The sequence below is a fragment of the Eptatretus burgeri genome, chromosome 9 (assembly GCF_056783735.1).
Source record: "Eptatretus burgeri isolate ZD-2024b chromosome 9, Ebu_testis_v1, whole genome shotgun sequence".
In the NCBI taxonomy this organism is placed as follows: Eukaryota; Metazoa; Chordata; class Myxini; order Myxiniformes; family Myxinidae; genus Eptatretus; species Eptatretus burgeri.
Window position 1 is genome coordinate 2,673,453 of NC_140969.1, and position 26,367 is coordinate 2,699,819.

The 26,367-nt window shown below is 44.8% G+C and overlaps 1 protein-coding gene across 4 annotated transcripts in view; it reads left to right on the forward strand.

Annotated features, from left to right (window-relative positions):
• The window catches only part of CDKAL1 (CDKAL1 threonylcarbamoyladenosine tRNA methylthiotransferase), a 60,046-nt gene that overhangs the window by 30,892 nt on the left and 2,787 nt on the right, over window positions 1-26,367 (forward strand). For all 4 annotated transcript variants that reach the window (XM_085893925.1, XM_085893929.1, XM_085893927.1 and 1 more), the window contains 6 exons: window positions 107-273; window positions 5,161-5,306; window positions 13,978-14,158; window positions 14,381-14,443; window positions 15,822-15,905; window positions 17,327-17,491. In XM_085893925.1, coding sequence (XP_085750051.1) covers window positions 107-273; window positions 5,161-5,306; window positions 13,978-14,158; window positions 14,381-14,443; window positions 15,822-15,905; window positions 17,327-17,491 — 806 coding nt within the window. The remainder of the gene's footprint in view (window positions 1-106; window positions 274-5,160; window positions 5,307-13,977; window positions 14,159-14,380; window positions 14,444-15,821; window positions 15,906-17,326; window positions 17,492-26,367) is intronic.

A 26,367-nucleotide genomic window follows, 5' to 3' on the forward strand; every position in this document is an offset into this window, starting at 1 on the left:
AAACACATGTTAACAATACAGCTGTTTCACAATGACCCTCATCTCAAAGGGTGAAAATATTTTTGTAGATAAGTGTTGAGTTTTAATAATTTTATCCTGGTTGCAGAGGGTGTGTGCGAAGTGTGGCTGACCAGTGAGGATACCGGTGCCTATGGGAGGGACATCGGCACTGACTTACCCAGCCTTCTTTGGCAACTTGTGGATACTGTGCCGGATGGAGCAATGCTCCGACTCGGCATGACTAATCCTCCATACATCTTGGAACACCTGGAGGTAACAAACGCAACAAGAATGGAGTCGTACTCAAAGCTTCCTCTCATAGGAAATTGATATTGATGCAAAAAATTGATGCAAAATTGATACTGATGCAAATTGATGTTTCATGCAAAACTATCACCCGCAAAAAAAGAAAATATATATATATATATATATATATATATATATATATATATATATATATATATATATATATATATATATATATATATATATATATATATATATATATATAGTTGTGGTTCTGCAAAACCAAACATCCAAACATACATGCATCCATTAGGACCATACTCTGTGGAGAGCGTTGGTGCTGCCAAAGCAGTCTTCTGGGCTATTGGGCACAATCCTCGACGGGTCACCACTCCAACGCAGGATACTCAAATGGCTCACCACAAAACCGCAAAAAACAAAAATGGCTCTGCAAAACCACATGCCTCTAAGACAATCGCACCCAGCATATAGTAATCTCAAGGCAGTTATTTTGTTAGTCTTCATGCAGTCAGACCTTCCCCTCCTGTCTAGTGGGATAACGGGACGAATTGCGTTGCGTGGGTCTAATGGCGAGATCAAATTGTATCTCTATCTTCTATTCTGATTTCTATTCCAACCCTTTCCTTTTAGCCATGGTACAAATTAAGCAAGCAAGCACACACACCACGATATAAATAGCAAACACACCACGCAGCCTCCCGTGAGAGAATCAACATAAGAACAAACACTGTACAGCAAACGCATGGCACGCCATTATTTCATTCAAATCTGCGTGCAAATTTCCAACAGCATCTTACCTTACTCACCTCTCACTCAGCAAAAACTCACCACCTTGACCAACAACACCTCCTGCACACGAGAAAAATATTCCCGCACCTCCACGTACCTCAGTATCGATACAATTCGCCACGAAACAGGCGTGTTGCATGACCCAGGGTACTCAGACTGCGTGATGCGGGGACAAGTAACAGACGTTATTAGCACCAACCGCATCTCGCCGGGGGTGTCACGGGTGGGCACGCGGGATTGATACGACCCTCATCCAGTCGCCAGAACACGGCAAGACGGGTGACGGGGGGGTCGTAGGAAGGGCAAGACGGGCGACGGGGGGTCGTAGGAAGGGCAAGACGGGCGATGGGGGGGGTCGTAGGAAGGGCAATCCGGGAGTTTGGTACAGGAGCTCCGGACGGTGTCACGCCAGATGTGGGAATGAGACCGCTTCCGGCCCCGGGAACCTGGCGGGGCATGGCTAGGGCCCAATAGAAAAGTGGGATTTGGGTCACAGCGCTTCTCCTCAGGTCGTGACACCACCCTTCGCCCGGGGCTTATGAAAGGCGAATTGCGGAGCCGCTTGTCCTCTTCTTCGCCTCTCTGCTTTGCCCTCTTCTTCACTGCTCCTCGTTGCCTCTGCCCGTCGCTTGGTCTTCACTCGCGGTTGGTGTGCGACTGAGACGTGCTTATTCTGGAGGACCAGTATGGAGCGCATGTTGCCACGAGCCCCGGGAAAGTGACTAAGCTGGAGATAACGTGCCAACTCTCTAGGCTCAAGCAGAACGTCTCATGGAGGTACACGCTACACTCACAGACCTATGCACGACTATGTTAGGGATCTGTCGGCTCACGCATCTTCTCTCCTCTCTCTTTCCACCGATCTATCTCATCCTCTTTGTACGCACAAAAGAGCATCATTAATGACTCGCAATCACTGTTTCCTCTGGCACAACATCGCACCCTCAATATTGCACTATACCACACCTCCCACTCCCACACCTTAGACACCAGTATTTCTCCCTCCTACCTCCCCTAAAGTGTAATGGGTTGCGTTGGTCGGCCGACCGCGCGAGGTATTGCAAGGCCGTTTATCTTCACCTGCTCTCTTTCTTTCTGGCTGTGTGTGTGTGTGTGTGTGTGTGTGTGTGTGTGTGTGTGTGTGTGTGTGTGTGTGTGTGTGTGTGTGTGTGTGTCTGTGTGTGTGTATGTGTATGTGATGGCACCTGTCATAGTACAAGTTAAGATTGTAGAAGATATAATGGGATAAGTCTGCTCTATGTCTGCTTTTGTTAATTGCTTACCTTTTGTCGCACCCCACAACTTCCTTGCTATCCCTGCTGTACATACCAATAAACCCTATTTACTATAACACATACTATTCCTCGCTTGAATGTAAATATATGCTTGTATAGAAATGCTCCCAGCTCGTTTTTGTCTTTTCCTTCATTCGTCGATCATGGTTCGTATTCTAGCCGAGTCGGGACGTTATCCCCCAACGATCTGTTTTTCGAGCCGGTACGTCCTTGGGCAGTTACGCTTGGCTGCATCTGATCCGGTAAGGTGAGCTGGTTTGAACAAGGCATACCGAGGGTGTCTCCCGGTAATTTAATTACATGATCATGAGGTAACTAGTACTTATTAGACGGAGGACCCTCAGTCACGTGGTCGAGTTATTGGCGTTCACGGTCGATTAGTGACCTCCGCGTCACAAAGTTTTTTTTTGTGTGTGATGGCCTGCGATTCCGGATAGTGTGGTGGGAAACCGTGGGAGCTTACCCAACACCCCCCACCTCGTGGTCTTCTCGTCCCCGACCCCCAGATCCGCAACTACACACACACACACACACACACACACACACACACACACACACACACACACACACACACACACACACACACACACACACACACACATATATGTATGGGACAGGAGAGGACGGAGGGAAGGGGATGGTGGAAGAGAAGGTGGAGGGAAGGGGAGAGGAGAGGGCAAAGGGGAGGGTAGTGGAGAGGAGAGGGCGGAGGGGAGGGTAGTGGAGAGGAGAGGGCGGAGGGGAGGGTAGTGGAGAGGAGAGGGCGGAGGGGAGGGTAGTGGAGAGGAGGGTGGAGGGGAGGGTAGTGGAGAGGAGAGGGTGGAGGGAAGGGGAGGATAGAAGAGTGGGCGGAGGGAAGGTGAGGGTAGAGGAGAGGGTGGAGGGAAGGGGAGGGTAGAGGAGAGGGTGGAGAGAAGGTGAGGGTAGAGGAGAGGGCAGAGGGGAGGATAGAGGAGAGGGCGGAGGGAAGGGAAGGGTAGAAGAGAGGGTGGAGAGAAGGGGAGGGTAGTGGAGAGGTTGGAGGGGAGGGTAGAGGAGAGGGCAGAGGGATGGGGAGGGTAGAGGAGAGGGCGGAGGGAAGGGGAGGTAGAAGAGAGGGCGGAGGGTAGAGGAGAGGGGTGGGGGTAGAAGAGAAGGTGGGGGGAGAGGACAGAGGGAGGGTGGAGGATAGAGGACAGAGGGAGGGCAGAGGGGAGGGTAGAGGAGAAGACGGACGGAGGGGAGAGGAGAGGACGGAGGGGAGGGGGAGGACAGGCTGAGGGGAGGGAGGGGAGAGGGAGGAGAGAGGAGGCTAGGAAGGGGGAAAGAGTGAAGAAGGGGAGGGGGGAGCAACACCTCACCAAATGTTTCTTTGCTATACACTGCAGGAGGGAGGGATGAGAGAGAGAATGAGAGGAGGGTGGAGATGAGGGAAAAAATATAGAAAGGTGAGGGGTTGAGGTGGGGTTAGCAAAGAGAATGATTTGTTATGCTTAATGACCGAACACAAAAAAAATCTCATTTCAGAACAGCTGTACACACAATGACACAACAGAATTTGTAAAGTTAACTGCTGGCACATCTGTAAAAACTTTGATATCCCAAGTCCAGAGAATTTGTGGGAACATGAACCTAAAGCAGTCACTGAAAACATGGAAGTACCACTGCTGGAGCTGACCCGGTCAACTGTAAGTGCTGTTATTGTGAAGTGGAAATGTCTCAGAACAACGACAGCTCAGCCACAAAGCGAAAGGCCACACAAGCTCACAGAACGGGACCGCCAAGTGCTGAAGCGCGTAGCGTGGAAAAATCGTCTGTTGTCGTTTGCAACACTCACGACCGAGTTCCAAACTGACTCTGGAAGCAACGTCAGCACAAGCATTGTTTGGCGAGAGCTTCATGAAATGGGTTTCTTTGGCTGAGCAGCCGCACACAAGCCTAAGATCACCATGCACAATGCCAAGTGTCGGCTGGAGTGCTGTAAAGCTCACCGACATTGGACTCTGGAGTGATGAATCACACTTCACCATCAGGCAGTCCGACGGATGAATCTGGGTTTGGTGGATGCCAGGAGAACGCTACCTTCCCGAATGCATAGTGCCAACTCTAAAGTTTAGTGGAGGAGGAATAATGGTCTGGGTCTGTTTTTCATGGTTCAGGCTCAGCCCCTTAGTTCCAGTGAAGGGAAATCTTAACACTACAGCATACAAAGACATTCTAGACAATTCTGTGCTTCGAACTTTGTGGCAACAGTTTGGGGAAGGCCCTTTCCTGTTTCAGCATGACAATGACCCCATGCACAAAGCGAGGTACATACAGAAATGGTTTGTCAAGATCGGTATGGAAGAACTTGACTGCCCTGCACAGATCCCTGACTTCAACCCCATCGAATTGGAACGCCGACTGCGAGCCAGACTGAATCGTCCAACATCAGTGCCTGGCCTCACGAATGCTCTTGTGACTGAAAGGAAGCAAATCCCCGCAGCAATGTTCCAACATCTGGTGGAAAGCCTTCCCAGAAGAGTGGAGGCTGTTATAGCAGCAAAGGGGGGACCAACTCCATATTAATGTCCATGATTTTGGAATGAGATGTTGGACAAGCATGTGTCCACATACTTTTGGCCATGTAGTGGATATTTATTCAATGTTTTTATATTCAAATTATTGAGTGTCAACTGTATTGAAATCTTATTTCCCTAATGTAACTGGCATACCGACTTATTGAAATACCACGTGATTATTGAGTGCTTCTCACCAGCGACCTGAAAGATGGCACAGTACTTTTATTTTTGTCGTACTTTGCGTTGTGTTTGTTTTTGTTTGCATGCAGGAAATGGCCAGGATCCTGTCCCATCCCCATGTTTACTCTTTCCTTCATATTCCTGTGCAATCGGGTTCTGATGAAGTGCTGGTGGAAATGAAGCGGGAATATTGCATTGACGACTTCTGCCATATTGTCAGTTTTCTTACTGAAAGGTTTGTCATTTAGGTGTTTTCTTTTATCATTGTGGACGAACAAGATGGCTGAGAGGTACACAAACTCGCCCCTAAATTGTGTAGCCTGGGTTTGAATCTCGGCCCAGCTATGAACTGTCATCTTGGTGTTTCACAGACTGGTTGATTCATCAATGTGTGGGCCGTTCCTCAAACGGACATTAAACTGGGAGTTCCATATACCGGCATTAGTTGGTGGACGTTAAAGATCACACGGTATCCTTCGCTAAGAGTAAGCGAGCTATCGCCGGCACCATGGCCAAATTCCAAATTCCTGCATGAACAACTTAGTTGAACGCCAGGCCTGGTCAGCCAGTTCGTGAAAGATTTGGGCGAAAAACTTCCCTCAGCTAATCCCACAAGAATGGAATAATTGGGGGCGTTAAAAAAGATTATTTTGTTTGTTATTATTTCGTATTTATCTTTTGGTTTTTGCTTGCTTCTTGGTTGGCATTAAAAACGATACTTCAGGAAATGCTTTTAGAATTTGTGGGGAAAATGAGGTAAGGTGGTGATAGACAATAGATTTTATAAACTGATAGTTCATGTGCGTTTACCACCTTGGGAAATGAGGTCCACCTGTGTTTTGAGTGTTCCTCCTATTCATCAGAGCAACCCCTACATATCCCACCCCCCTCCTCCACCCTAACAAAACAAGAATGTACAGGTATGAATGGATAATGACTTGAATTGGTGGTATATTGCCAACCTGAAACACGAGAGACGAGGATGGAATTGAATCGGATAGTGGAATGGCCTCCACACGAGTGCAGCTGCCATGTAATCAAGATAACCTGATGAACCAGAACGACACTCGGAGCGCATCGTCTTGCCTTGTGCGTTCATTCGGAACAAAATTACGATCGTTAACTGAACACTCCACTATTATAGCCCACTGCTATTATGGCTTAATATACCCTTATCATCCATGCACCCTATTATGTCATAGTTTCTTGGCATGGGTTATGAATGTCAGAAATTTAATTCTTCACTCACATACGGTCATAGATCAGATATAAGAAGTTTCAGATTTTTCGGATTAAGATTTCAATTCAACCAATTATGGCTGGAATACTACTTAACCGATAACGTCATCATTATTACCCTATATACCCCACGGGGAGTTGATGATATATGCCAAGTTTCAAGTTTTTTTTCGTTGAGCAGTTTCAGAGAAAATTACGTCCAAATTTTTACCTTTTAATCCAATATGGCTGCCACACCATGTGACCTATGATGTCATAGTTGGCAATAAAATATTCTCCACGGGGAGTTCCTCCTATGTTTAAAGTGTCGCATCGATCAGACAAGCGGTTGCAAATAATAACATTTTTAAAAGGAAATATATCGACACAACCAGACAGACAGTCACGCACACAAAAAAAAAAACAAACAGAAACCCAAAACTGAAAAAGATAATCCAAAGAATAAAAAACAAATACAAAGACCTCCAGTGTTTTGGTGCTGCAAACAAACTCAAAATAGAAATGAGAGCAAGTAAGATTAAAAAGTAATAATAACATGAGGAGGCAAACACAAGTGCAATCCCAGGTTAGGCTTTTCCCATTCTTGTATGGGACATGGTCAAGCCATCCGGATGGGTGTTTTCGCCAAGATCTACAACGAGGGGTTCCAGGACAGATGGTGTCCCTGCCCCATAAAGGGCATGTTTGAGCATGTCGTTTAAGGCCGGATGTCTAAAAGATCGACCGGCACTGAAACGGCATGACAGACCATGGTGTCCAAGTGTATCCATCATACTGCCTCATCGACATTTACGCCACTCACAGACTGATGTTACAACTCGTAGTGCAACCATAACCCGTAAAGACTCGGGGTCAAGCTGTGTTCCCAAAGAGGGAGCAGGGACTGCGTGAAGCCACATCCCACTTTCCTTAGTGGCTGCAGCCAAAAGACGGGCTCTGGTGACCTGATCCGTACCCACCGTTCAACAGGCTGACAAAAGACACTCTTGCCGCCTCAACGTCCCATGCTTTTTGGCTCAGCCGGGACAGGCGTTCGGGTTCGCAAACACCGATATGGGCTGAACTCCATGACAACGCCGCTGCTGTCAACTCCCCCATTTGTGCCAAACCACTTGTGTGGGACAGAAAGGCATCAACTAAAGGGTGGACTGCCAGCAATGAGGAGGTGAAGTCAGGGAGAGTAATATCAATAGCCCTCCTGAAACCCAGGCTTATTTACTGGGAGTGTAGCTTGCATACAAGCATAATCGTCAAAAGTAACATTGGAGATTTTACGAACAATTTCGCAAACGGTGTGGTCAAAAGATGCTAGCTGTGCACCATTCAGGTGGGAGGGAGACACACGCATGATGTACAGGAGCTTGGGCAGAATGAAACCGTTTTTGAGCAGCACAAATGCTTCGTGTGTGTCAATTTGCTCCAGACGGCCTGCCATACGGATCAAGTGCTTCTTGATAATAGCTTTGGGCATAGGCCTTGCGGAGATCGGAACACCAAGAAGGGTATAGTCATTGATCAAAAACAATCTTAATATCAGGGAGCACTGCCTTAAATATGGCCTCGATAAGCTGACAGTCTTCCAGCGATGCATGGTTAAGGAAAGTCAGCTCGCACTTGCCACCATTGATCTCGAGGGCAATGTCGGTCAACCGGGAAATGACATTCTGGAGGTCAGCCAGCACTTTCACGGGTTCATCCCCAAATGATGCATCAAGGTACCATATATTGAACTCTGACTGAACCTCCCTGGCTATTGGGTCGATGCCCAGGGGGAAAAAAAGACCTGGCCCGAAGGGGTCACCCTGTTGAATGCCAGTTGCTGAATATATGACCTCGTTGCCAGAGAACAGATCATAAGGCCTGGCATATGCCTGCCAGATGAGCGGATAGATACTGGGTGTGCGCCTTCATACTTCAGACAAAAAAACACGCCTCAAGCAATTAAATGCATTACGCATGTCGTTCTTGAGAAAGACACGATTAGGAAGCGGATTTATCAGATAAAGTCCGGCAGCGTGGGCAGCCGCTTCACACCCACCTTTAGTTGAAAAGCCCAATTGGACAGGACGGAGCTCAGCCCCAAGATCTTCAGAAAAAGATTGAACTGCGGCCTTGGTCGCGAGACGGTGCAAAGTATTGCCCACAGCGATCGGACGAACACCACCATCCTTCTTGCTTAGAACAAATAAATTTGTACAAAAAAAAACAGGACGCCCAGCTTTGGAAACCTCTCCCTGCAGAACTATGTTACTGAACAGGGTAAGAGAAGAGAGCAAGCAACCTCCCACATCGGCAGATTTCTTTCCCAAAAGAGCCTGAAGATGTCCTGGTCTGAGTCCATCGGGGCCTACAGACGACCCAGATGGAAAAAGGTTGACCGCGATTTGGACAGAATGCTCAGAGAGAACCACCAGAGTGGCTAATTCACCATCGGGCGTGGCCGGTAGGTTGAGGTCAGGTGGGGAAGGCAGGTGTTTGGCTTTGAGGGTCCTGGTTCTCGAGGACAACGTCACGGAGTAGTTTGCCAAGAGCATCGGCAACAGGGATACAGGCACCCTTGGATACTTTAAGGAGTACCCAAAAATTATTACGACATCTCAATAAGTAGGTGGAAAAGTCCATTGGTTGGGCCGGGATAGCTGGGGGAGGGGGCTTCGGTGCAATCCCAAGGCAAGCAGGCTATGACCAATTGGACATAAGCACTGTCGATTCATGCCCAGAGAATTTGACACACGATTAGTGGCAATAATAATTAAATAACAGGCACTGAATGGAACGCTTCCTTGTATTGCTGAGCTTACATTTGGAGCAGAGAGGAGTAATAGCCGAGTCGGCCATCTCGGTGGCCACCAAAACACACGTCACTGTCATTGCCAGAAATAGCAGCACCACCTGTGGCCACCAAGCCCCCGTCGATATCGACACTGGCTTCAGCAGCACTGCCAGTGGCTGCCAGCCGCCAATCGTTGTCATCGCCTATGCTGACACCACTTACATTGGCTGCTGAAAACCGGACAAAGCTAAGTTTTATATTGCACTCTGCATCACGTAATCCTGCTGCTGCTGTATGCTTTCGTGTAATAATTGGACTAAGGCGCGTCCAAGGAGCCACTTTGTTCATATACACCTTCTGCGAGCTTCGAGGATTTGACTGTCTGTCATCAAATGTTTTACAGCTTTGCTGAAGGCCGACCCGCTCATCTGCTGAGGGGAGGGGGATTCGCACAGCCACGTTGGTTTTCCCATGGCAATCCAGCTCTTCCGTCGTAGGGAGCAGAGTAGTCGTGGCCATGTTACTCTGCCCAAGGCTGACCAGCTCATCCACCATGGGGAGGGGGGTTCGCACGGCCATGTTACTCTTCCCGTGGCCATCCCGCCCTTCCGTTGAAGGGAGCAGAGTATGCACGGCCATGTTGCGATGACCAGGATCATCCCGCTCATCCGCCATCAGGAGCAGGGTTTGTACGGCCATATTGCTCTGCCCAGAGTCATCCCATTCGCCCACATCACTCTGCTCAAGCCCATCCCGCATGACCATCAGAGGGAGTGGAGTTCGTGCAGCCATGTTAATTAAAGTTTGGTATTGCTGTGTCCCAGGGGTGTTGCAGACCTTTCTCACAGCAATAGCAACCCTGAAAAAACTGACGGCCGCTCTTCCTGCAATATGGGGGGAGAAGGCCTCTCGGGGTCGGTGGCATTCGGAACGTCGTTTAGCCACTACTCGACATGGTACACTTGCACATAACTGTCGATAAACATTTCGAGCTCCATAATGTCAGGCGAAAGTCCGTAAGGGCTTTTGGATGAAGCTTGGGAGAAGCCCCCTCAATCCGGACTCTGGTGATCGGCCATGTTGTGATGTCAGCGGTCAAAATTAGAAAACAACTTCAAATAATGCCAAACTTTAAAAGCCCGGGCCCAGATGGAATTCCAAACTTCTGGCTAAAACAACTTGATTCTCTCCACAACCACTACACCAGGACATTCAACGAACCTGATCCAAAAGGCAGTGGATGAGTGGCTCAGAGAAGGAAACACCTTTCTCATCCCAAAATCTGAAGAAACCCAATTTCCTCACAAATACCGGCCAATAATATGCCTACCAAAAACATACAAACTTCTAACGAATCATGACAGAAATTAGGTACCATCACTTAACACAACAAGGAGGTTTCCAAGCAGAACAAAAGGGATGTAAGAGCAGTTATTATGGAACAATTGACCACCTACTACTGAACAAGACCGTACTTGAAAATTGCAAAATGCGAAGAACCAAATTGTCCACCGCCTGAATACACCATAAGAAAGCTTTCGACAGTGTCCCGCGCGTTCGTGGATGATAAAATGCATTCAAATATACAAAATCTATCAACAAATAATCAAACTCATTGAGAAAGCAATGGAGCTCTGGAATTCCACATTGATATTACAGCACTCAGAAGGAAATATCGAAATACCAGATGTGAAGATACGGCATGGGATCTTCCAGGGAGATAGTCTTTCCCCTCTCTTCTTTTGTCTGGCTCTAGATCCACTAAGTAATCTCATCAACAAACAAAGACATGGATACACCCTAACAACCAATAGAAGAACATCCAAAGAAGCAGGAAAGGTAACATCGACTATCCATGGATGATTTAAAGCTCTTCGCACCGAATGACGAAAATTGACAGAACAGCTAAAACTAGTAAAACAATTCTCTGAGGACATTTAAATGGAATTTGCAGTAGATAAGTGCACCAAGTGCACATTGGTACAAGGTAAACAAACAACAGACAACATAAAAATTGACTTCGAAACAACAATACAGCAGTTAGAAAACAAAGCATCATACAAATGCCTTGGAGTAGAAGAGGGCCACCAAATATGTCACAAACAAAGATGCAAAACAATCATCAAAGAATACTTACATAGAACGAAGCTTATCTTGAAAACGTGCCTCTCCCCAAGAAACAAAATCAGCCATAAACCAACTCACAGTACCAGTGTTCCAATACAGCTGTGGAATAATAAACTGGCCCTAATCAGAAATCAATAGGTTAAACATCAAAACAAGAAAACTCCTTACCATCCAAAAAATGTTCTACAAAAACGAGTGCATCCCAAGAATGTACCTGCTGAGGCGAGAGGAAGGGAGTGGCCTGCTGGAACTCAACCAGGTGCACAGTTACGAGTGCAGAACTAGCTGAGGATGTGAAATGCTCAACAGACTGTCGGATTCAATTTGTAAATAAACATGGAACACAACAAACCTGAAAATGCATTCATAAATCATCTTGCAAGTTATTTCTAAAAACAGATGCAAATAGAAGATGAATTGACAGAACCGCACAGGAAAATGAAACGGCAACACTTACAGTCCCAACAATTGCAAATATATATATATATATATATATATATATATATATATATATATATATATATATATATATATATATATATATATATATATATATATATATGTATATATATATATATATATATATATATATATATATATATATATATATATATATATATATATATATATATATATATGTATATATATATATGTATATATATATATATATATGTATATATATATATATATATATATGTATATATATATATATATATATGTATATATATATATATATATGTATATATATATATATATATATATATATATATGTATATATATATATATATATATATATGTATATATATATATATATATATATATATATATATATATATATATATATATATATATATATATATATATATATATATATATATATATATATATATATATATATATATATATATATATATATATATATCAATAAACGAATATACGCCAACAAAAGAAAATGGGAGAATGACAAAAGAGCAGGACAATAAAAAGAAGAAATTGGATGGAGATGGGATAGACAAAGAAGGCTCATTGGATTGGTTAAGAGGTCAGCTCAACTGGGATGGAGAATGAATAATAATACATGCCCAATATCAAGCACACTACACCAATGGATTTTAAAAGATGGCAGGACTGAGCCAGGTGGACAAGTGTTGGTTCTGCAAGACAGAAACAGAAAGTACTAGAAACCGAAAATCAGAACAACTTTACACACAACAGCACAATAAAGTATGCAAAGTGATTCATTGGCATATCTGCAAAATTTCAACATCCCAGTTCGAGAAAATTCATGGAAACACGAACCAAGGAAAATCATTGTAAATAAGAGTATCATGCTCACGTACAATCTCATGATCCCATCAAGCGTGAACATAGAAAACAAAGGCACGCGATCGTTCTCAGGAACAAAAATGAAAAGACAGCATTGCTGATTGAGGTATCAGAACCCAGCAATTTTGGCTTGAATAATGCAGAAATAAAGAAAATGGCCAAATACCAGAACCTCAAAAATTAGATGAAGAGATCTTGGAAGCTGAAGAGCATCAAAATTGCACCAGTGATAATTGGAGCAACAGGAGTATTAAAGAAGAACCTCACTCAGATTTTGAAAACCATCTCCGAGAATATTACTGCAAACGAACAACAATTGGAGGCAGTGGTTCGGTGACAATTCTGAAAAGAGCCCTCGGGAGAAAACTTGAGAACAACAAAAGTTTAACAGATTGGTCCACGAACCGTGATCCTTTACCGAAGCAGAGGTGGAAACTTGGAGTCCTGGGAGGACTTCATTCCATTTCCTTGAACCCACAAATGGAGATAACAACCAACCACACACACACACACACACACACACACACACACACACACACACACACACACACACACACACACACACACACACACACACACACACACACACACACACACACACACACATTGCAATAGTCTGGCATCCCCGTCGGGGAATACCTAATGAGCAGTCATGGACCAAAATCAACATCACTACTGTGTTATGGAGAAGGTAGTTGAGTGGCATTGTGACTTCCATTATAAAACCACTTGAACCCTCACTTACTCCTTTAATTGAGCCACAGGAAACTCGATAAAACCCTCAACTGCTCACCCTCCCAAAGTCCAGACGAGTTGCCCACCTCCATTCATTCGCCGCCTTATTCTCCTGGTTGTGGAATCGTCTCTCTGGGTCCGTTGTCTCATCCTCACTTCAGTCTTTCAAATGTGCAACCCATCACTACCTTGCATGCTCACCCATGCACATCCATGATCTCTTCCACACACCCCAATTATTTCCCATTTTGTTCCTCTCCAAGGTATTCGTTTGTGTCCTCTCCAGTACAGGCTACCAACGACGTTGTGAATTGGCCAGTACAGGCTGCCATATTATGGACTTTGTGCTACTCACCCCCTACTTTCCCCTTTCCCCTGCACGTACTGGCCTGTACCCTTGAACACCATCCACTCCAAGTGCTGCTAAAAATGTCACTTGATAAAGCTTCACTTTTCTGGTGTTCACTATTATATATGTAGATTTTTGTCAATGGAAAATATTTTTGGGTTAAAATGCAAGATGATGAAAACATTTCCAGCATTTTATCTCTAAATTTCCCATTATCACTGAGAAAACCCATCTGAAATTACCTTTGTTTTTGCTTGCCATAAAAATACAAAAATACAGAACTGAAGTATACAACCCTTTTAGAAGGGCTGGGATCAGTTCGGCTACCAAACTTAATAGGTACCTGATGTCACGCAGAGTTCCAGGCCTTACGATTGCTACTGACATTATCTGTGGCTTTCCTGGTGAGACGAAGGATAACTTTGAAGCGACAATGAACCTCGTGAGACGATATCGATTCCCCAGTCTCTTCATCAACCAATTCTACCCTCGTCCTGGAACTCCAGCCGCCCGTATGCTCCAGGTTCCAGCTTTAGAGGTGAGGCCAGAAACTGGGTTTTGAGGATGTTTGGCTCAGACCTTCATGCTAGAAAGTTGTACGGTATATTCACACACTTTGATTTATTCATTTTGTTTTCATAACCAGATTTGCTAAATGACCTTTTCTGACCTGCCTTGCACAATTTGATTATTGTTTCTCAGTTAGTGCTGTAAGCCTTTCCAAACTTAATTTATTTATTCGTCTATTTCTTCATGGCAGAAAAAACAACGCACACGAGAATTATCCAAGCTGTTTCAATCATACCAGCCATACGATGACAAGGTATGTTTGCAAAACGTTCTTTCTCGTTGTCCATTTGTGTTGGTGAAAACGTGAGAACAATATTGCAAAACTATTGGGGCTTCTGGGGGAAAACAATCTTGAGGAGAGGGCAGCACTTGCTGAACTGCTTTGACCATTAGATGAAATCAACAGGACGTTGATCGAGATACACTAACCGCCGTAGGAAGCAAGAAGAATTGAAGTTGACGTTATGGGCGTCAACTCTTCGTCGGAGTAAAAAGCTGATGTGTTGGGCATTAATCCTTTGTGTTGTGCTTCATATGCACACGCACCGCCTTCACCTATAACTCTTACCACCTTCACCTGTTACTCCCACAAACTTCATGCGCACCTGCACCACCTTCACCGATTACTCGCATCGCCTTCATGTGCACCTGCACCGCCTTCACTGATTACTCGCATCGCCTTCATGTGCACCTGCACCGCCTTCGCGTGTTACTCGCACCATATTAACCATCACACACATTGCCTTCATGTGCACATGCACCGCCTTCGCGTGTTACTCGCACCACATTAACCATCACACACATTGCCTTCATGTGCACCTGCACCGCCTTCGCGTGTTACTCGCACCACATTCACCATCTCACGCATTGCCTTCATGTGCATACATCATACCTCACCCGTTACTCGCACCGTGGTTCAGGCGAACCTATAAACCACAAGTAATGGCTTCCTCCTCGCAGGCTACCTCCAACATCTGAGTGGCTCTTTTCAACACACACACCCAGCCACTGCCAGGTGTCTCACCCTTCATGAGGGAAATTCCAGACGTGGATCAATTTACGCTGTGTAACCGAAACATTTCCGTCACCTGGTAAAACAACAACGGTTGCTAATATTGGTAGATGTCGTGCTTATCCATCCAAGTCGACTCTTTCAACTCACATAGAATCCATTACTTCACATTCAGTTTTCAAATACTATTGCATAAATCTGTCAGTTCACTGACAAAACTAGATGGTATTCATCGAATACATACCCCGCGCAGTCTTGAGAAGGACTTGGTGCGAGAAGAAGGACTTGGTTTTTATAGATAGTATGCCATGTGTCAATACACCGAAAAAAAAAATTCTCCATTTTTTCCTTGTTTAAGGTCAGCTTTAGCAACACCTTGAAATACAGGATTTACCTGTCCAGGTGGAAGCATCAATGTCCAGTTGTGAGCGTCCCATTGCTTCCAGAGAGTTATGAAAGTAATGATGAAAATGTCACCCACAGGTGGTGACACTACTACCTGAAGGATAAGGGATCTTCAGTTGTTTGTTTTCCACCAAAGATGTTATTTTCCAATACTGTTGTCAAATGTTATTTTGAGATTACAGATGCATGTTGCTGTGTTTTATATCTGATACAGATTGGGCAGAGACAACGAGTGTTGGTCACAGAAGAGTCTTTTGATGGGAAATTCTTTGTGGCTCATAACAAATTCTACGAGCAGGTAAGTCCTATTCATGAACCGGAGACACAGTTGTTGGGTGAACATGGGAACACGAATATGTTAGAGATTTGGTAAATATGAGGATGTGTTTAAAGGTAATCCCTCCTGTTCGTTTTCTCAAAAACGGGTAAAAGACATTTGAATTAATCAAAGCACAGTCCGCACGTTAGGTCTTCCCGCCATTGTGTGCGAAGTTTCATGATTCTGACAATAGATGTCTCAGTGCTATGTTAGTCAAGATGGTAGAGGGCAGCACGTCGTCGTCAGTGGGGTTAAAGCAGCGTATAGCTATTGAGTGTTTAACAGCAGGAATGTGCCTCCTTGTCGACATTCATCGGTGAATGAAACTTCTGTACGGTGATGATTGTGTTGATGCGAATGCCGTCTGTCGATGAGCTAGCATAGATAAAGGTGGGATGCCGAGAGCACAATTCCCCATCGGGGATAACTTGATCACCAGGAAGGTAACGTGAGAGTTGGGCACAGGGACCCCACCAGGTTTAGCTGCCTCAGACACTGTCCATGGTTACTTAGCAACCCATCTGGTCACGGAGTTATCCGTGGCTCGTCCGCTTCAGTGTTGGGAGATTTGGATGTGGGTCCGAGTCCCCCCCACTCATGAGCCCCGCTTTCCCCGGAACCCATATGTTCCTTCCCATCGTCTCTTTTATTTCATCATTCATTCATTCCCACCTTGCTTCTTCAATGTTATCTTTCTTCCCTCCATCACTTTACTTTCCTGCTCCTCATGGAGGTTCAACTTTGCAAAAAAAAAAAAGATAAAAAGTCCCCTCCCCCTATGGTGTCCCATCTGTTGACATTAGTTGGTGGACCTTAAAGATTCCACGGTGCCCAACGTGAAAAGTATGCGAGCTATCTCTGGTGCCATGAACAAATTACTAATTCCTACCCTGACTACCCATTGCAGAGTGGCGACCTGACCAGGATTGTAATCCTAGCGAAAGAAACTGCTTCAGCAGCTCCAACGCTCTATGTTGAGTCTGGTTCAAGTTCGTTTGTCTCCCCCCCCCCCCAATCACGAGAGGAATCCAAACTTTGAGCTCTCCTGCCAGATGATGGAAAATTTGAAAACGTTTGTTTTCGAGATAAATTCCTTTTCCCAGAGATTCCTCACGTTATTTTGTTCCCACAAGCCTCTTCTCTATATTGCCAAATCCTCGAACACCACAGCTGGAAGAATAAGGGTATAACATAGTGGGTATTATAGCAAGGAAGGTATTAGCTTGGGAAGGTAAACAAGTGGGTGGTGGATGACCACGTGATAAGACGAGGGTCAATGACAACAGTCATTATTTGGTGCAATGTCAAATGAAAGCCAATAAATTGCTGGCATTGGTTATGTTGAAACTGTCTCCTTCCTCTTCCCCTCCCACACCCCAACACACCTCCTACATTTTTAGGTCCTTGTTCCTCATCAGACAGAGCTGATGGGGAAAATGGTTGATGTTGACATCTATGAAGTGGGGAAGCATTATATGAAAGGAAGGCCCGTTCTTAATGGGGTGTTTTGCCCCGTCTCGATCGCTCCACCCTTAGCTCAAGGCAAGGTCTCCGGCTTGCTCGTGGTACGTCCTTTATAATCTTTGATCATGCAAATATTGTCAGAAAATAATACCATTCCTCGCTCAATGATATTGGGATGGGGAAAACATATTGCACTGTGTCATTTGATAAAGCCTTGTGTTTTTCATTTTCATCCAACACTAATTAGTTAACTCCCACTATGAAAGTAATGCTATCTGTGAGCAAAGCAGAAAGGCCTTTCCTGCACCACCTTCGTTAACTCTTCTCCATCAAGTAACGGCTCCTCCATACCCACGCTTTTGTGATGAGCTTCCATTTCGATTTCATTCTGTGTTATCACCAATTTGGTGAGACTGCCAAAGGTTTTGCATATTTATTTTAACTAGGCGTGCATACTGTCGCTTCTCTCAGGGTGGGTTCAATCAAAACTGAGCACGTTGCACTTCAGATGTTTTGAAAGAGATGGGTTTTTTTAAATCCAAAAACACCAACCTGCTCACATATATGTTTACTTTGTGTTTCATCAAAATAAATTAATGAGGGGCATACTTTAACACACAATGATTCCCATTGCTTCTTAAAGGCAAAACCTTGCCGCCTCCACCATTCTTCCAACCATAGGTTGGCAGCTATCATTTTATTCATGTTATATTCCCTTTCCTCTCTTCGCAAGAATTACCGGAAAACATCAACTCACAACCCTTTGGTTTCAGTCGGTGATCCAATATCCTGTACCTGTTTTTCAAATACCACGGGTAAACTTCCCCATTCCCACCTATTTCTGCCCCACCCTTGACACCACCTGCCAAACAGGTGCACAAGACATGGCACGAAGAACAAAACATGCAAAAGTGGATGACTATGGCAACTGAAACAAATCCAGAATGGTTACTAAGCCTTGGTGACTACTATATCAAATAAGGCAATTCTCTCGATGTACGAGGCCCAACAGTAAAGTTCCAGGATTAAAGCAATGATAGCAGGGACCCATGGAAATTCCACAGTACACAAAGTGTGACTTCAAGTCCTGAACTCCCCCCGCACCCCTCTCACAAACCCCCAAGTCCTCAACGCCCACCTCACAAAACCAAATCCTCACATACCCCCTCTCAACACTGAGGCATGAATCCTCTCCCCACTCCAAGCCTTCAAACAACTTCCCCACCCGTCACAGCCGTCTCTCTTGTATGTACACCACCAACAAAGAATACATTCACCTTGATGATACATACATCTTGTATTATAGAACTTGTACATACATCACCAACGAAGGATGGGGATGCCTGAGTGGACTTGCATTACTCAGAAGGGAATTGGGGAACAATGGACAAATCAACACAGGAAATGGCGTTTGAACTTGCAGTGGCAGCATCATGAGCTACGTGCTCCGATGGTAGTCAAACGGGTGAACACCATAAAGGATCGGAAAGCAGGAGAGCGATTTTATGGGGAGAGGGGGTAACGAGGGAAAACATGTTTTTAAAATAGTTTTGATAAGGCGAAGGCAAATCAAAAATAAATCACTGACTATCAAAGACGGAAACAATGCAGTCATGGAATCGACGAGTGGCCACTCGAACTTGGAGGGCGGGAGTACCGTTCTTGGCCCAATCTTGAAAATGCACTTTATAATTTTGAAATAAATTTTTATTGATTACAACACATCATAATTTTAAGAAGGTTCCATTATATTATGAGGAAGATAAAGGAAGATTTGCAATACCGGCTACCACCAGAGGGGGCGCTAGCACTCACGCACGCAGTTACAGGCTCAAAAACCGTTTTTGCGTCATTTGAAATTGTGTACCGCTCCACACACACACACACACACACACACACACACACACACACACACACACACACACACACACACACACACACACACACACACACACACACACACACACACACACACTATTGTAAATGTACCAATTATATTTAGTGGTTGCCTTCAAAGTAATCTCCCTGGGAGTCTATACGAGGTGTGTTCAAAAAGTATCCAACCTTAATTTTTCGTGCGTAAACAAATGAAGCTCGGGAGGCGTGGTTTGGTGCACGTATGTCGGCGATCCTAATTCGTATGAGTGAATATTTTCCCGCCTGCAGAAGCTGTCAGTCGCCGACAGACCGCCGATGAGTGAGGAAGTGTAAGTGAGCGCCGTCGGATTTTCGTTTTTGACAAAATGACAGAAAAACTTCAACAACGCTACTGCATCAAATTTTGTGTGAAGCTTGGCGATTCCCAAGTGGAAACGATCCGCAAGATTCAACAGGCCTTCGGGAACGAAGCAATGGGCACCACACAGATAAAAGAGTGGTACAACCGCTTCAAAGATGGTCGCACATCAATGGAAAGTGAAGCACGTTCTGGTAGGCCCTCAACATCCTGAAATGAGATCGTCATTGACCAAGTGAGGACCCTGCTGATGCAGGATCGTCGAATCACGATCAGAGAACTTGCAGATGAGGCGGGGGTCAGCATTGGATCCGTTCATTCCATTGTGACTGAGGATTTGGGCTTAAGAAGAATCTCAGCGAAGTTCGTGCTAAAGCTGCTAACGATCGAGCAGAAGCAACTCCGTTTGAAGATCGCACAGGACATGCTGGAGACTGTGAACAGCGATCCCAACTTCTTCAACACAGTGATCACTGGCGATGAGACCACAGTGATCCGTCATTTTGCCAAAAACGAAAATCCGACGACGCTCACTTACACTTCCTCACTCATCGGCGGTCTGTCGGCGACTGACAGCTTCTGCAGGCGGGATAATATTCACGCATACGGATTAGGATCGCCTACATACGTGCACTAAACCACGCCTCCCGAGCTTCATTTGTTTACGCACGAAAAATTAAGGTTGGATACTTTTTGAACACACCTCGTATATGTGCTTCCCAACGTCACTGCCATGCTTCAAAGCACCCTTGGAAGTCGTCGTCTGAAAGTCCATTAAGCTCACTGGTCACTGCTCTCTGAAGCTCTTCTAATGATGCAAAATCAGTTCCTTTCATTGGAGTTTTGGATGTCGATCAGATCGAACCAACATTCTCACCCTTTCAACATTTTTGTCCATTTTGGCAATTGATGAACATCCTGACCACGCGTCATCATTCATGTCCATTCTCCCTTCCGCAAACCTCTTAGCCCAAACTCACATGTACATGGTCTTGACTTTGCGTCTTGCCTGTACACCAGCTTCAACTTGTCAAAAAATGTGCGCGCCACTTTTGTTTCGTTTTCCCCAAAACTTGATGATTCTCTGTTCCATAAATTTGGCGTTCATCTTCAGAACACGATTGCAACACTTGTAATTTTAATCAAAAATCACAATTGGCCAAAATTAAATCCCTCAACAACGAAATCGGAATACAATAGGTTGCCTGCGATTGGTAAAGACCCGCAATATTTGAGGGTTTACTGTTTAAATAAATGTATCATTATTATTATTACTTGAAGTTTCAGACACATTAGTTCAGCAGTTTGAGAGGTTTTTTTTAAATATGTTAGCTTAAATCCAACATAGCTCCCACATGTGACATATGACGTTGAAATTTTCAAACTATATTGCCCATGATTAGTCAGTAAATATGCATGAAGTTTCATTTCGATCTGTTAAGCAGTTCTGAAGAAGATTTTTTTTTTGTAATGTTTTTATTTTCAATGCAATATGTCCACCAGACCATGTGACAAACAGTGTCATCAATTTAATTCTTTAGTGGGGCAACTTAGCATAACATTTGTGCATTTTGTGAGGAAAGCACCAAATTTGGCACACAAGTAGCCTAACATATTGTTACGAATTCGCGCCCACCGGCGTGCGAACTGCCGCTTTCCACTAATAGTAGCAGCTCGCCCACTGGACGGACAATTCAGTCGTGACCTTCCGGAGCAACGCCGGAACCCTGTCACGGGTGGGTCTTCAACCCCACCTCGGCCGAGCCAATTTTCTACCCGCGTAGGATAGGGTCAATCGCCGAATCTCAATATACCTAAGTACCCACGCGGATAGCCTACCGGGAGACCGTACCTCGGCGCAGGTCGGCTTGGACACGAACCGCCCAGGCGGTTCGTTCCGTTCTGCAGTGATAACCGAGCGGGTATTATCGCCCGACCTCGCCGGATCAGATTCTATTTAACGGGTATTTAAAACCCAACTAACATTCCGAGCTGTAATATGGCGTTCCAATGGGGGAAAAGAAAACACGACGAACGGGTAACATTCACACAAACACATTTATTTCAATACACATATTCAGTCAATCATGCAGGTATGGAAGCAAATAAAGTGAAAGCACTACAACCGGCTATAAAGGGGCTGTCACACCTTGACGATTTAGCCAGTGTGGGGGAAAAATTTATATTAATGTATTTTAAATTGCAACAAATGGAGTTTCAGAAATGTAACTTTTATGCTGCAAGTTGAATTGGCTGTCATTTCTGGCCAAAAGACTTTTGCCCTAAATGATAAGAAATGTGTTGTTCTGGAGCAGAGTGACCGAGCTGAGAAATGAACCTTTGCTTAGAAAATGTACAAAGTGGCTTTTTTGTCTAAAGGACACGTCTCCAGTCTGGGTGAATATCCCCCAACCTCTCTCTCACGAAAGTATAAAATGCTTTGAAATCTAAAATTGTTTTCAGTGCAAGCACGTGAGGAAGTATAGTTTCTCAGTGGCTTGTACTCCTTGGAACTGACCAAGTACCAAGTTAGAATAAAACTCTCTGATGTAATGTAGAAGTGAATTGAATTGGGTTGGTCTAACTGTTAACTAAAGTAAGAATAAATGAAATAGAACCAAATAATATTGCAATCAAATGGGGATTCTTAAGTTCATTGTACAAGGGTGAGAAGTGTATGGTGTATAATTAGGAAATAAATTGTTTCACAAGGAAGGACTTGTGTGGACATCAGTTTTATCAGTGTCGATGGGGTTTTTGTAGTATTTTATAATCAAATCAGACAAACGTTAAACTCTGTCTGAAGTCAAATAGGATTCCACAATCGGCCAGTTAGAATCCTTCAGGAGGACAACGATCACAACAAGGTGGGTTTTAAAAAAATCCACATCACCAGCGTATGCTGATTTATGAAAAATTTGTCTAAAACGCTGGCACACGTCGAATACGTTATGGGTACGTTATATGTACGTCAGTTGCACGCTGAAAAACACTACCATAGGTCATATTACGCTGGTTTAAAACGTTGTACTTTTTGGTTGTCCAAAAAATTTTGCATGCTTGAAATTTTACGACGTACTCGGCGTTTGGCTCACACGTTCCGCTACGCTGGCCATAAGTTGTAGGCACGTTATGCGATCGTTGACACACGTTAATTGTATGTTACTCATAAGTCGAAACACGTCGAGGTAACATTCGCGTACCCGAAACTTATTTCTAACCTATGAGTAACGTTTTGTAAGCACGCTACGCGAACGTTGTTCACACTTCGCAACACGCTACTTGCAAGTTCCTCATACGTAGAAACACATCAAAGTAATGTTAAGGGTACTCGTGACTTATTTATAACCTATGAATAACGTGCTTGGGAATTATTACGCTCTGCACACGCTAGACTATTATTGGGCATAGGTTGTGGACGACTAAAACACGATAAACAATCGTTGGATAACTTATCTATAAATTATCGAAGCATTCTGTGTTTATTACAAGTACATTATGCATTTGTCAAAGTCGTTTTTAATACTTTAAAAAGTAAACCAAATAAATATTTCATCGTGGGAATGAGGAAAAAAATTAGCCGAAAAGAACATCGAACAATGGTGCAAAGTAGTCTCCTATTCGTGGACGATAAGAGGATCCATCATCACCCACACCCTCCCCATCACGCTCACATACTACTACTGACATAGACATACTACTACCAATGCTACTACTACAACTACTACTACTATTACTACTGTCACGCACACCAACTACTACGAATAGTATTACTACTACTAATACTACTGGCATTGACATCTACTCAACATGGAGTCTGGAACAATGATGGGTTCCTCTTGTGAAGCCCATTTTTATATACCAACCCCCTTAACACTGCCAATACGCCATTACACGGTACATGTAAGTTCGAAACACGTTCAGTAAGTGCTGTGGTCGTCTGGAAGACGTCAATCTAATTCGTCTACATACGACAATGTGCGTTTTAGATACGTTACAAATACGTTCATAGCATGTTACTCAAAGGTTAGAAGCACGTTATACTTAGGTTCAAAGCATGCTACACATAGGTTAAACGCACGTTAAACATAGATTCATAGCACGCTAGTCATTGGTTAAAAGGACGTTACCCATTGGTTGAAAATTAGGTTTCGGGTATGTTAAATATTACCTTGACGTGTTTCGACTTATGAGTAACCTTCAAGTAACGTGTGTCCGTCGTGCGTAAACGATCGCGGAGCGTGCCAGGAACATATGACAACGCATGCGGAACGTGTTAGCCATACGCCGAGTACGTCGTAAAATTTCCAGCATGCTTGAAATTTCACAACGTATTACACGTACCACGTAATATGACAGCGTACTTCATTGTTTTCCAGCCTACTCTTAACGTATACACAACTTACCTATACCGTTTTTGACGTGCACCTAGCGTTTTAGACACATTTTTCATCGGCCGGCATACGCTGGCAAAATCGTCAAGGTGTGACTGCGATGTTGACACTTCAAATTCTCAGGCGGTTATGATTTAAATCGGCGTCCGGCAAGTTCTTAACAGGCTACGCCACGAGTTCGCCGGCGATACGTTTAGCGCGCTATGCGTAAGTTAAACTATCGTTGGGCATAGGTTGTGAACGCCGACAACAGGCTAAGCATTCGTTGGTAAAAGTTATCAATAACAACGAAACATTCTGTGCCCATTACTAATACTAGTACGGGCTCGTAGGTGCGTAAACGATGACTGGATTGGGGCATTATTTCAATTAGATTGGACCAACCGTATCATAAATGGCCATAACTTGGGAAACACCTGGGAAACATATTCAGGTCCCCAGCCTCAATTGTAACATCATATCAAATGAAGAATTGTGACGCCCCCTCTCTCTTGCCCCCCCTCGCTCCCCCTCCTCTCGCCCCTCCTCTCTCACCCCCACTCTCACCCCCTCTCTCGCCCCTCCTCTCTCCCCTCTCTTGAATTGTGATGCCCCCTCTCTCTCACCCCCTCTTTCCCTCCTCTCTCCCTCCCCTCTCTCGCCCCTCTCTTGCCCCCCCTCTTTCGCTCCTCTCTCCCTCCCCTCTCTCGCCCTTCTCTTGCCCCCCTCTTTCCCTCCTCTCTCCCTCCCCTCTCTTGCCCCCCTCTCTCACCCCCTCTCTCTTTCCCCCCTCCTCTATTCCCCCTCTCTCTCCACCCCTCTCTCAACCCTAGTCTCGCCCTTCCTCTCTCGCCCCACTCTCATCCCCCCTCTCTCGCCCCCCTCTATCCCCCCTAGTCTCGCCCTTCCTCTCTCCCCCCTCCTCTCTCGCCCCCACTCTCATCCCCCCTCTCTCGCAGATATTGGTCGACAGATAAATGGCCGTAACTTGGGAACTGCTCGTCCAATTAATATCACACCTCGAAAAGGCACATCCGCGGGTCCCCAGCAATATTCCTGGCAAGTTTGAATCAGATCGGACCATCAATCATGCAAAATAAATAAAAAATAATAAATAAATAAATAAACAAACATGAATTGTCATTGGTCGACAGATAAATGGCCGTAACTTGGGAACCGCTTGTCCGATTAATATCAAACCTTGAAAAGGCACATCAGCAGGTCCCCAGCAATATTCCTGGCAAGTTTCAATCAGATCGGACCGTCAATCGTGCAAATAAAATAAAAAATAAAAAATAAATAAACATTAATTGTGACGTCATTTGTGATGTCATAGCACCGTGTCTTGTCATTGGTCGACAGATAAATGGCCATAACTTTGGAACCGCTTGTCCGATTGATATCAAACCTTGAAAAGGCACATCAGCGGGTTCCCGGCAATATTCCTGGCAAGTTTCAATCCGATTGGACCGGTGATCGTCCGGTTATTAATAATTTGGGAAAAAATTGGCATGATAAGGTGAGAAGGTGGAACGACACCTTCAGCTGCCAAATATACACCTTTTCAACACTGAAAAAGCAGTAAAATGGCCGCAACTTGGGAACCACTTGTCCGATTGATATCAAACCTCGAAAAGGCACATCTGCGGGGCCCCGGCAATATTCCTGGCAAGTTTCAATCAGATCGGACCGGCAGTCATCGAGAAACGGCGGTCGCAGATAGACAGACAGACACACACACACACACACAGATTGCTGGAATTATAGATAGATGTTATGCATACAACCAACACGTTATGAATACGCCCAAAACTTTAAAAAAAAACATCAAAATTTCAGCGTACGCCAACGTTTTACATACATTTTTATACGTTGCTATTGCTGGCTAAAACGTCAAGGTGTGACAGGGCCCTAAGCAATTTATGCACAGCCACTTAACAGTTTTACTTATGGACACGGCGCCACCAAGATTCATTCGAAAGGAAAAGACCACTCCCATAGACAGGGGGGTCAGACTGGGCCCGTGGGCCTTTATGGCGTGGGACTTGGCAGACCGAACGAATCCCACGAGACCGTTGCTGGTTACCTGCACCCTCGTGGTGCGATGGTGGACAAGCTCTCTCCAGCGCTCTCCACACGGATGCGCAGGCTTGCACGACAGAGCTGGCAAAGCGGCGCCTCCCGTCCGCGTCCCTGGTCCGTGTGCCACGAAGAAGTCGAGCAGCCACCACGAAGAAAAACCACGAGCTCGACGAGCAGCCACCACGAAGAAAACCACGCACGAAGCAAACCACACGAGCTGCTGAAAAACACCCACGAGCTCACGACCTCCAAGCCGACGAGAAAAACACACGAGCTGCCAGACCTG